The sequence below is a fragment of the Sciurus carolinensis genome, chromosome 16, assembly GCF_902686445.1.
Source record: "Sciurus carolinensis chromosome 16, mSciCar1.2, whole genome shotgun sequence".
Lineage (NCBI taxonomy): Eukaryota > Metazoa > Chordata > Mammalia > Rodentia > Sciuridae > Sciurus > Sciurus carolinensis.
The window spans coordinates 39044237-39056949 of record NC_062228.1 but is presented as its reverse complement, the minus strand read 5'-3'; the positions used below and the strand labels follow the sequence as shown (position 1 = coordinate 39056949).

The 12713-nt window shown below is 45.7% G+C and overlaps 1 protein-coding gene across 6 annotated transcripts in view; it reads right to left on the bottom strand.

The window, feature by feature from the left end:
* Znf536 (zinc finger protein 536) overlaps window positions 1-12713 on the bottom strand; it is a 431720-nt gene that overhangs the window by 135102 nt on the left and 283905 nt on the right. Inside the window, exon 8 of one of the 6 annotated variants that reach the window (XM_047529035.1) lies at window positions 7594-8477. The exons of the other annotated variants lie outside the window; for them this stretch is intronic. Coding sequence (XP_047384991.1) covers window positions 8470-8477 — 8 coding nt within the window. The 3' untranslated portion in view covers window positions 7594-8469. Of the gene's footprint in view, window positions 1-7593; window positions 8478-12713 lie in introns of those variants that run through there. 6 annotated transcript variants of the gene reach the window in all.

The window sequence follows — 12713 nt, the reverse complement described above, 5'->3', positions numbered from 1 at the left end:
CTAAGATTGCTGAGGCCATTCCTTGGGCATAAGGTGATTATAGGGGAACAGCCATATTCAGCAAGCCAAGATACCCCAACTAGCTGGTTTTTGAATGGAATAAAACCTCTGGGTTCTGTGATTTCTGGGTCACATCCCACAAACTCCCAGGGTATGGGGCAAGGTCATCAGGAGCCACATCTGAGGTTTCCCCTCTGTTGTCCAAATACCAGGCCTGATTCCACTTCACTGCCATGAAAGTGTCTCTTTTCCACCACAGCTTGGTTTGCACATCTGAATGTTACTGTGATATTTTATGACTTTTATTTTTGTCTGTTTGCTGTTGGTCAGAACCTGATATTGAAAATGCAATATACTTGACAAGTGGTATAAGGTAGTTGATAATATTAATTGCCACTGTCTTATTGAGTCTGTGCTATTACCAGTCTTGGTGCTTAGCATTCAAAAATTCCTCTCCCTGATTCTGCAGAGCAGTTATCCTCTGCCCTCATGTGCCACTGACTAAGTTGAGGTTCAGCAAGGTCCCCTACGGTAGGAAGATCATGATTTGAAGAGTGGGGAGAATTTTCCATGGAATAGAAAAATCACTGGGTACGAGTCGCCTAACTTCTCTTGACCTCTATTTTCTCATTTATAAAATGGGTCTGACAACTGATGAGATTGATACTGTGGGATGACTGGCAATCTAATAGGAACAGAGAACCTGGTAATTTCCAGGACTGTACACCAAGATGGGCCAGCGCTGTGGTGGCCCTGCTGTCTCCAGATCAAGACCCCAAGTAAGTCAGGTAACAGGGTAAGTCTTCCCACTCTACCCCATCTGTCCTGTTCTCTCCTGGGGTGAGTTCATGGAGCAGGCATTCATTTAGCCAATGCTATTCTTGAGGAAGGTGAGAGGGAGTTGCAAGCCCTGATCTGGCTCCCCAAGTGACCCCAGAAGAGTCAGAGGAGGCCCCGGGTTAAGTTAAAAAAAGAGAGAGAAAGAGAGAGGAAGCTACACAGCCCCCACCCCAGAAGGGTTGCTTGTTCCCTTTGGCAAGAAGAGGACCAGATGGCCACACTCATTTGAGATGTCAGCGGTGACCTCTCCAGTCAACACATAGCAAGTGCATCTTAATCAGAGTGAATCCTTCCTGTCCTGGACAAGGCGATTGCATGGACCCGCCCCTCAAAGAAGCGAACCTTCCTAATCACAGGATGCTTGGAGGGGCTGCCCGGACCACAGCCCCCGCCTCACTCTGCGGCCAGCAGTGACCACCCCTGCCTGCCCAGTGCCAGCCGCTGAAACGAAGGCACCTCCAAGTTTCCAATCCTAGGAATAATAACGCACATTACTTCCATCCCATCTGCACTCAGTGAAGACAGAGCAGCGAAAAGAGCATAAAACACAAAGTTCCCACAGACAACATCTGTCTTAGTGCAAACAATGGACCATTATCTTGTAAATAATTCTGATTAAGCTGCAGCATTTCCTCCTGAAACTAGCGCTGGGGAGTAGGGGGGAGGAGGGCACAGCTGAAGCTCCAGGCTGAGGCCACCAGGTGCTGCACTTGGGAACCTCACCCGACCTTCCCTGTGCCTTCCCAGCATCCTCACCTGGAACCACAGAGCGCCCTGTTCCCCTGCCCCCCACCAGCAGGAGACACCAGCCAGACCAGCACCCTGACACGTCCCCGTCCCGTCTAGGCTGCTTCCAGAAAAAGTTTTTTTCCTGCCTCCTTCCTCTCCTTTCCCCTGGGTTGGTTCCTTCTCCTCCTCTTCCTCTCCCCTTCCTTCCTTCTCTTCGACCCTTCCCCCAACCCTCTCCTCCCTCCTTCTGTGTGCTTCTGTGACTCTCATTTTTTGGCCCTTTTTGACCTGGCTTCTTTTATGGTTCTCTTTCCCTCCTTTCTTCCCCTCGCCCCAAGCCACTGGGGCTGGGTCACTCCAACAAAGTGGGAGCAGTGTCCAGTCTGGGGATTTCAAGGTTTTCAGACCCCAAAGTGTTCTTGGCCATCTCTCTAGAGGTCATCAGCCCTGGAACCCACTGGTGTCTTCTTCTCAGCTCTGGCAAGGTATCCCGCCAGTGCCAACCCGCAAGTCCTCTTTCACCTGTGTCCGCCAGCAAGGTGAGTTCAGGCTGCCAAATTCCTGCCCCGTCACCCACCTCATGCAGCGTCTCCTGTTGAAAACTGGGGACTTGTCAGAACCCATCCCTGATATTGTGGAAATTCAGGGGTTTAACCTGTGTAAATGAGAGGCAAGGGCATTTACCTTAAAGGTCTCAAGAAAGTTCCCCTAACAATTTAAAATAAACAATCGTCCTGAGTACGATTTAGAAAAAACAGATACTTCAAGCCCAAAGTTTTAATGTAAAGCAAAAGCCACACAGGTATGAACTGCTCAATTAGAGTCATCAGGGGTAAGTGTCTACACATCCCAAGGATAGGATCATTGGATCCTCCTGTAGTTTGTCCCACAAATCTCTAGATATGTTCACTGGGGATATGGGAAGACTCCAGCTGGGCATCCCGACACAGGCCTGCAGGTAGTGAGTACGGATTGGCAAGAATGAAGGGGCACATGCTTCACAATACATATCCAGACCCTCCACCCATTTGGCAGGGTCTCAGCAGGTTCTGGGTTTAGATTGGAGCTCTGCCTGGGGCCTGCTTAGCAACAGAAATCCTAAAATATTTGAAATGAGGGTGACTTGTCAACCTCCAAGTTCTTCATATTCATTTTATTCTCTTAAGGGTGCACCAGGGTCCCATCTGATCCATAGCCATACTGAGGCAACCAGATTAGAAAATGCCTGGTGAAGACATTCGGTGGAAGGCCAAAAGCCAATGGTTTCAGGGGTTCACACTTGGAGCTAGTCCACACTGTCCCAAGCTTAGGGTGCTTGCTAACCCAGAGTGATGTGGAGTGACCAAGGGAACGCTGAGGCTGGGTGAAAAGTGGAAAGGTCACATGTAGGGAAGGAAGTGAACGTGACTATTTCTCTGCCCATGCCTGCTAGATGCCTCTTAATATCTGTGTCCTCCCCCTCTGAGAATCACTGGGCCTGTGTGTTGGGTGGAGGTGGCAGGGACAGGTCACACATATGCAAGAGGGACACACAGGATTGAATGATGGGTAAAGTGCCTGAGGAAGCCTCAGTCATAGTGCAAAACATCTGCTCAAGCTCAGTTGTGAACTCAAGAGGTTGAGAAAGAAAAAGAAAAACCTTTCAAGGAATTGGCTTCTTGCACTTCCATGAAGCTGAAAAGTCCAACTTCATTGACCTCCTCTATTGCTCTCCTTTTTTTTTTTTTTTCCCTATTTTGACTCAGTTCCAGAATCAAAAGAGGAAAAGTCCTCAATGTTCTTCTTATGATGTAAATAAAAATAGCCCCAGGTATTGCCATGTGCCATGCCCCATAATAATAAATGTTCTTGTCCAAACTGAAGTTCTGCATTGTTCTGGGTTTGTGGAAATATCAGTGTGGCTCCCACATCCCAGAGTCCCTGCTAGAATAAGCATTCATGAGAACTTGAGGACCGATAGGGTCCTAGAATATCATCTGAAAAGTTAAGGATAAAAGTGTGTCATGAAGGTCAGACATAGAGTTTGAGAGCTGCCTCCTCCTTTCATTGAGAGGTACATGTTGCCCAAAGAAGAGAAGCGAGCTGTCTAAGCCCCTTGGAGCGTGACGGTTGCTAGGTGTCTGGTCTCCTGACCCCAGGCTGGAGGCAGACCTTCCCATCCTCTACTGAGCCTGCCCCTAAGTTGGAAGGCCATGTACTTCCCAAGTTTTAAAATCAGCAGTTCACTCCACACAAGGAATCATGCAATACACACATTTGTTCTCATGCTTGGCTCGGTCAGGTCTGTGACCTTCTAGAGTGGAGGCAGATAGGTGCGAAAGGGTTCTGGTCCAGGGGTTCCCTCCCATTCGTGGACACTGTCAATGCCCTACCCTTTCCCTTCTGATTACCTGGCATACCGAGAGCCTCCTGTTTCTCTTTGCCATGAGAAAAATGCTTAGCCACAGGGTGGGTTGCAGTGACCCTCAAATAATGAGAGATGCGGTATCGGTGGGTAAACTGCCCAGCTTCTACAGTGCTCGGTGGCATAGTTCTGCAGGGAACTCCACAAGGTACCTTAAAAGGTCCCTGAAAAGATTAATCCCCAGTCCACTCCCATGGTGATCCTCTTGTGAGCACACCTGTGTTGGTTTTCACCCTCTGTTTCCCTTCCCTATCCCCCGATCATGCTTCCTAGAATTGCCTCCCACATCAGCTACCTGCACCCAGGTCCTTATCTAAAGACCTGTTTTTGGACAATTCTAACCATGACATCGAGGGAGTCTTGGAGAACTGAGAAGATTAATGGCTCCTGTCCTTGACAAGAAAAGAGTTTAGCACAGTGTGGACCCCTAATTACCCACCCTCAGAGGCCGCTCTGCCTCCCAGCAAAACATCCACCTCCAGCCCTTCCCAGGTGTATGGCATACCTCAGAGTGGTCTGTTCTTGTGGTCAGCCCCAGCGCTCCCCCCAGGACATACACAAGAGTAGACTCAAAACCAGAAAAGTGACTTGTCCATCATATAAAAAGAGCAATAATTTGGTAAATTAATCACAAATTTGCTCTCCCCGCTTGGTTGCCTTTCTCCTTTTATGTGGATAATTGAGAGCATATTATGTTAATTTGACAACAACAGAAGTTCAAAAAGGAAACTTAACCTTGGGAGCAGTGGGTTACCATTAAATGGGTGTGTCTGGACAACTCCACAAAGAACATGAAAGACAAACTCCTCATGAAGCCAGCCAATGTCTGGGTACACAAATGGATATTTTTGCTAATGAAATTAGCTGTGCAGAGTTCCCCAACTTTAACCTTGAAAATGCACATTGTTTGCTCAAGAGGCAGAATCTGCTCATGCAGAGACAGTATTGCCAATGTGCTGCTGCGTATTTAGGAATGTAATTTAATCATCGTGAAGTTTCTTTGAGAAAAAGTGACCAGATGTGTGCAACAGTCATGCCCCAGAGTTTAGATTCTCCCCACTCCATCAAAATATCTAAATTTCATTAAAGCAAACACACTTCCAAATATGTGTGAACAAAGAAATGGACTTGAAGACTCTGTAAAGCACCTTGGCATTCATGGTCTCTGGAATCTTAAGTCACAGATACCTCCTTGAAACTCTGGGGGTCCCTATATACCACAGACCAGTGACCATTTAAGTGATGTTTGTGTTTGCCCCAAATCTAAATCCAAACAAATGGGGTTTGTTATCAGCCTATGTGGGGTTGGGTGGGAGTTTGCGTGGAGAGTGGAATCAGCAGGAAACAGAACTGTCAGCTCCTACGCAGAGCTTTGAAGTGAAGTTGTCTCATTTTGGAGGCCCAAACTCACCCAGCTCTCTCAGAGGAAGCAGACAGGATGTTCCCAAGAATATTCCATTGGTGAGAAGGGAGTTGTTACCCAGAGGTGGGAAGGAGGAGGAGGAGGTGGGAGGGGTGGGGGAGGGAGTACCCTGTTTGAGGAAGGGGCATCCTGGAATGGGAGGTGGGGAGGAGGCCGGGGCTGGGTTCAAAAAAATGAGAGAATGAGAATTCACAGAGGTCTCCTATAAACTTGAGAAGTTTTCACTGGGGATCGACTCAGGAAATATTCCCTGCTTTGGAAGAGGAAATGATCCCCAGTCCTTTAGCTTAGAGACTCTGGTAGGGGGACTGTGCCCCCATGAAAGGAAGAGAGAACAGCAGGTGCCTGAATATACAGCTCCAGGGAGTCTTCCCGGCTGTCGACACAGGGGCTGGGTGATGTGATCCTTCCATGTCTCCTTCCTCCCTTGCTCTTGTACTCCCTCCTCCCATTCCCAGAGCCTGGTACCTCAGGCTGCACCTGGGTCCCTCTGAACAACCTCCTAGATGACTGTCCAAACCAGCAGGTGCCATGGCATGCCTAAGGCTCCAGAGAGTGTACAGAGTGACCGTAAATGATGAACAACACTGGGGACAACGTGCTCAACCCTGGGCAAAGGCATCCCCCAAAAGGCTTAGATGAATGTGCCCCATTTTGTACCCCACTTCTTTCAGGGCAGTTCCCAGACTCAGGTGACACTGGAAATAAAGATGATTCTCTCCTGGAGTCTCTCTCCTTATGCAAACTCAGCTACACACTGGTGGAAACTGGCCCTGCTTGGGCTGTGGCCATATGGACCTGGGGCCTGTCTGTGAGGTCCTCTTCACTTTACCTTTGCTGGGCTTTCTGGGATTGGTCACATTTTCTATGGGAACCTACAATGTGTGCTCTCAGCTTCACCTGAGTGGAATCAGATAACAGTCGAGGGCACTGAACTCTGGGAAAGTTCTACAATCTTCTTTAAAATTTCTATTTTTAACAGGTGACGTGACATATGTCTATAATCCTAGCCACTCCAGAGGCTGAGGCAGGAGGATTGCAAGTTCAAGGCCAGCCTCAACAACTTAGCGAGTCCTTAAGCAACTTAACAAAACCCTGTCTCGAAAAAATAAAAAGGGCTGGGGATGTGGCTCAGTGGTAAAGTGCCCCCCTGCTAAAAAAGTTCTATTTTTCATTTGGAGTTTTCATCACATCTTGCTTAGACTTAGGGTCTGTCATTTGTCACCTCTTCTTCCAAATAAGAGACAACCTGATACTGTACTGTGGTCTTTAGGGTCAGGATTGCTCAACCAGTTTTCATGAGAGATATGGGAGAGAATGTTTCAACCAGTCAAAACAATAAAATTTTCCTGTTGTTAAGACCAAGTTTGTTCCAAAGGACATCTCTGGACTTCAATTACCCTGTTGGATACTATTTATTTGGGGAGAGTGAGTAATAGACTTGGAGCTTCAGATTCTCTGCCCTGACCCTACAGGATCAGTTAGGCAAAGGAGCAGGGATATGCATGGAATTTAGACATTTACAAAACATACCCAGGCAAAGAAGATTTGGAGACACCTTTGAAATGGCAGGACTGAAAAATCAGCTCATGGACAACAAAACCAGGCAACACAACCAAAAAACAAATTCCTTCCTTTCTGTATCCCTCTCCATCAAGAGGTAAGGTGGAGGAAGAACAGGCAAGAGTCCATTAGGAGGAACACATGCATGACCAGCAAATCTCAGTGGAACAAAAGTAGTCCCAAACTCCTCTAATCCTGAGTTTCTTTCCATGAACACTGCTTTCCCAGGATGAAAAGGAAATGCTAAGACTTGCGGAAGACAGGCTGGCTGTGAGCAGTCTTTTCCATGTCTGGGGTGGGGCAAAAGTGGCCTGTGGTCTCTGTGCCCAAGGCTTCCCCATCTGTGGGTCTTGTGAGTGGCTGTGGGGTCCAGACAGAGAGATGGGCATGTGTCCTCTGGCTCTCCCCCCCAACCCCCACAGTCATCCCACCCACATGAGGAAGTTCCTTTCCTTTTTGCCTGTTTAGGAATTGTCACTTACAGGGCCCACCTTAAGATGGGTGGGGCAATGCAACAATAATTCCCTGAATGTCCTGTTGGGGCTTCCAACAAAGAGAAGAATGTCCAAGGGGCGAGGGGGTGTTGTGGAATGAATTAACATAATGACTCAAAACTGCACTAATGTTTCACAGCTTTTTTTTTATTAGCAATACCAAGATAAGTTATTGAAGCATTTTTAGTATTGTTTTACATTCCATTCATAAATGACCTAACTTGTAACTCGGCATACAGCACACTTAAAGATATAGTTTGACACTTATTCAGAAAGCTACAATTATGATAACTTACATGCCTTCATTACCAGGAACACCTTAATATATCTTCTAATTACTTCAACAATACTCTATTCCAAAGCACACGATAACCCAGTACAAGTTTACACATTTTGCTTCAATCACCAGTTTTTAGTTGTGAATGTCAAGGTGCTGCTTGCTGGAATTTTACTGTCTTCTGTTCCTGGTTAATACGACAACCTGACACAATATTAAACTAGCAATATTTCTGCTTAAATACTATGGAGAAAGATAATTACTGCACTTTTCTGTATTCTTCTAAAGTGTTACAAAATACAGGACAATCAGACACAAGCAGTAATGCCGACGAGACCATCAAGGAGAACCACCTGTATGAGCTCAGGTGAGCTGGCAGAACAGAAATCCCCCCAGCCAAATTTTTTACAGGTATAGGGGCCTGCAATCCACCAGCATTTGTTGCTCAGGATTTATGACTTTGAGGGAATTTTCTTTCCGTTCTAAGCTTTTGCAATCCATGACTAATAGTGGAACATATGGGGCAATATTTTTAGCCTCCCTGATACTTTGCTATATATACTGTAGGTTGGTGTGCCGTGTGTATACACATACCTATGCCAATAGTAATTATTTATTCAACACACATATGTGTATACGTTCTTCTCTTGACTTTACACGATTAACAAGCTGCAGATAACCACCGAGGAGCACGAACAGACAAGGGCAAGTCCAGATAGACCGACTAGGACAGGGGGTGTCACTTACCTGCAAGAAAATGTGCAGATTCATTAAACAATCCAGAAATCATTTGAGCTAGAGGCATTTGAAAGCAAGGGCAGGGTCATATCCCCTAATTATTTAATGGAATACTGACAATAAAGCAATATTTATAAAATTTGTTCCTTCCATCTCTGGCGAAAGCAAGAATAGTCTACGTGATTAGAGCAGGTTGGCAATTAGACGTAGAGGTGCTGCTGATCAGTGCTAAGTAATAGGAAATAATTATTATTTATTTGAAATCCGGGCTTTGCATACAACATCTAAAAATTCAAAAAGAAAGAAATAGATTCCTCCAAAAGCTAATAACATGTGGCCTGAATCTGGATGCTTGTCAGTTCTAACCATCACTCCGGTCAGTAGCCTAAGGATAAACCAAAGCTTAACCCCAGGGAACCTGCATAGTGTAAGACATCCATGGGGTCACACTGTTCCTATTCAAGATGGTGGTGACTTGGGCTTCCTTGGAGAGTTTATATTTCACCAGGGACAAGAGGATCTGTTCTCACCATACTCTCTCCTCTCAATACTCCCTTCCTCCTTCCCAATCTTAAGTCTCAAGTCATATATATATGAAGGTGTGGTTTTTTTTTGAAACAAAAACTTGGATGTTCTCTTCTCCCTCCCAGGCTTGATTGATCCTGGGCTGTAGGTGTCACACAATCTGAAGGGAACATCATCGACACAGCAACCAAAATTAATGCTACCAGAATTTTCTCCTGCTTCAGAAGCACTGTTGATTCAGACAGTAGCTTCTGGAGCCAAAAAATATGCAGCAAAAGGAAAGGAACATAAACAAGGCTAAATGTCACCAGTGTTTTCCGACTTACAGACACCATCCATTTGTTTGTTCTGAAATGACGAGTGGACCATTTGGCAAATACAATGGTATTCGCACAACAGTTCTGTCATCCTGCAGTGCAAACGACATCACATCAATGGCATTCCCATTTAATTTAAAAAGAGGGATGGGGAGGAGGAGAAGAATGCCGGAAAGATTTTGGAGAAGGCTGCCATCTGAAGGGGCTGCCTCTGCATCCAATATGGTGCACGGAGCACGGCTTTGGATGAGAGCTGAGGAGTGCCCACCTGGGGGTTCTTGTTGCTGTAGGAGATCCTAGGCGGGGGCCTCACCTATGTTTTGTCCCACTACAGTCAAAGAGAAAAGTTTTCGTAGGCTATTTCAAGACAACCAGCAGAGGCAGAGCAGGCAGAATGGATTGATGATTTGCATAAATTTAAAAGTTTCTGCCTTTGGACTTCATGACAGACCAAATGGTCCTCCTTACTGGATCTAAAAGCAGATCCTGGACACCCATTAAGACTGGGACCATGGAGAACACTGACTACTCTGTAAATGATCAAACTAGAAACTGAGTGCAAAATGGTACTTCATCCAAAGACTGAAACCAATCCATGTGAGAATCAGTTCACAGAGAAGAGAAAAGGAAAAATAATCACTCATATGGCTTTAAACAAAGCAAGGCAGCACTTGAGACCATGCTCCTGGGCTAATTGCCCTCCTTTGGGTTAACATGTCCGTAGCCTGGGCTCCCCCACACTTGGCAGGATGGGATGTGGTAGTTCTCTTTCTGTGCAATTTTCCCAATTCAATCTCCTTTGTTCATTGGAACCTACTGACTTTAGGGCAACAACCTAGATTGTTCTACAAATCCAAAAAATGAACCAACTGCCACAGGCAGTGCATCAGTCTACCAAATCTACCAAATGCACACATTTGATTCTCATGGTATTGCACATACCTCAGTCATGGTTTACCTTGAGTTTCTAACTCATTAGAGACCTCAACTATTTCTTGGTTAAAGATGGAGGGGGCCGGACTTATTTTCTACCTATAAGCACTTGCCTTTTATCAGGCATAGAATGAAAAAGTTCTAACCATAAGGATGAGATGTTATCACAAAATTGCCAGAATCTTCTTCAAAGCTAACTTTCCTATGTACCAAGAAATAGCTACCAGCAGTGTAGCTTGGCAGACATGAGGATATAAAATGTGCCTCTAGAACATCAATGGAAAGTAAGATTGGTGCTTGCTTAGTGCTAAAGGGACTACTGCAACTAAAAGATTGGCATCATTTCCATGTAAGAGCCTCAGGTGGACACTCACCTCTGCAAGGTAATACACAAACTCAACTGGGGAAACATTTATCCAAGCTCTTTTATGTCTACCATCTTATTCCTTTCCTACATTTCTGTCCACCCATGAAGAAACAGGCTTTCAGGAAGCCAAGACAGAGCTATACCATCTTCTACTTTTGTGCATACTGGCTGTGATGGGGGTGACTATGGAATGATTCTCCTAGAACCATCAGGTAGCGAGGTGGCCTTCCAGAAACAGGTAGAGCAGGCCCATCTGAGTCTACAATTCCTCTGTCTCTGGAAAGTCTCTTTGGTTTTATGTGGCAAAAGATGGAGCCCTGAAGTTACTGATATGGTCCTCCCTGCATAGACTCACTGTCCAATGGAAAAGTAGAGGAAGGTTTCTGTACCTCTTCAGTAGGAAGGACCATGCAAACACATCCTTCTTTACACTAGAATGGGGGATGGCCAACTAAGACCCATAGACCAATTCCAGCCTGGCTCTATTTTAGTTCACTAAGTTGTATTGGAACAAGTCACACCCATTCATCTATGTACTATCTGTGGCTGCTCCTGTGCCAGTAGGAGTTGCGTAATGGTGACAGGCACTACATAGTCTGAAAACTTAAAATATTCACTCCCTTTAAGAAAATATTTGTTGACCTCTGATTTAGAATATGTAGCTGGTAAAATGGTGAATATTTTCCAACAACGAAAGTTGAGAAATCATAAGAGGACCAAAGTCACCTCTGAAGAGAGTTCAGTTTGGATATCCTGGTTCATCTGATCACACGTTTTAGAGTACATGATGTGAAGATGTTTCAGTTGGCTGTACTTTTTGGGTGGTGGGTTCCAATGTTCTCACTGCTGCAAAAGTCCAGCAGACCTTTATTCCATAGACGTAGGCATAATTTGAATCAGGGAAGCCAGTTTCTCAATAACCTGAGAATAAGTTGGGAATATTGGAACTATTTCTATAGGTGGCCTTGCGTTCTCACTGGCTCCCTCCTGAGCCTGAGTGGGTCACAGCAACCACTGAGTGTTCTAGTAACCAACCACTGCACACATAGACCTCATGTCCACAGCTGACATGCCCACAGATTCTTCTTGCTCAGCTGTTTTTCCCTAAGTAGTGGTAACTCCAGGGCAGAACTTCTTTCATGGCAAAAGAATTATGCTCTTCTGCCTGCGTTTCCCTTAGTCTGATTTTAAAGTTCTCCATCAACCCTGCCACTGGGGGCCCCTGAAGGACCCAGAGCAATCCCTGCTTATGAAAACCAACATGTAACTCCACACCCTGGCTGTCTATGTTTCAAAAGACAAGGAAGAAGGAAGATCCAATTGCTCTCCACATGCACCAACTCTGGGGTGAAACGTGGTCTTTACCCTTTCCATGTAGCCAGAACCAGGTTCTCTGCAGATTGGCCTTGGTACTGTCTGAGTGCATGCCAAAGCCTGGGCCTTCCATGTTCGCTTGGATCTCCAAGCTATCCACTGACCGACGCTGCCATCACCATTTCTCAGACTGGACAAAGGCATTGTCTGCCTAGTCAGCAGTTCTGCACACTGTTCTGGTCTGAAATACTCACATGGAGCCTGTCTTATTGCAAAACCAGGGTCAGACCCATTCCAACAAAACCCAGGGTAAATCCAAGTTCTCTGTTGGTACTGGAGTGCCCTTCTACATTATGTAACTTCAATAGAATAAAGAAATGTGGGCCATACCTGGAGCCTGGAAGTCATCTCAAGAAGCTAACACTTTGGTTAGAGGGTAATTTCATGTAACAAGATCAAACCCACAGTGGGAGCTGACCAACTTCAACAGCAACAATGCATGTCCTCCAGCTTAATCCAAGGTGGTTCAATCTCCTCCTCCGGATCATCTGTCATATGTCCCTGATATGCAAATGTGCTATCCCGCATGGACAGATCTTTTGAAAATTCACTCCTGTTCTCAATATTGGCCTGTGCTACTGGACTCTCCCTAACTAACTGTCTAGGGTGGCCTCTTCCTGTTGGTTCTTTATGCACTCTAGTTAGAAAAGTACATGGGCCAGGACCCCAAGTCTTTGACACCAAGGAATTCAGGGCAAGTTTTAAAAGTTAAGAAGCAGAAATGCAATT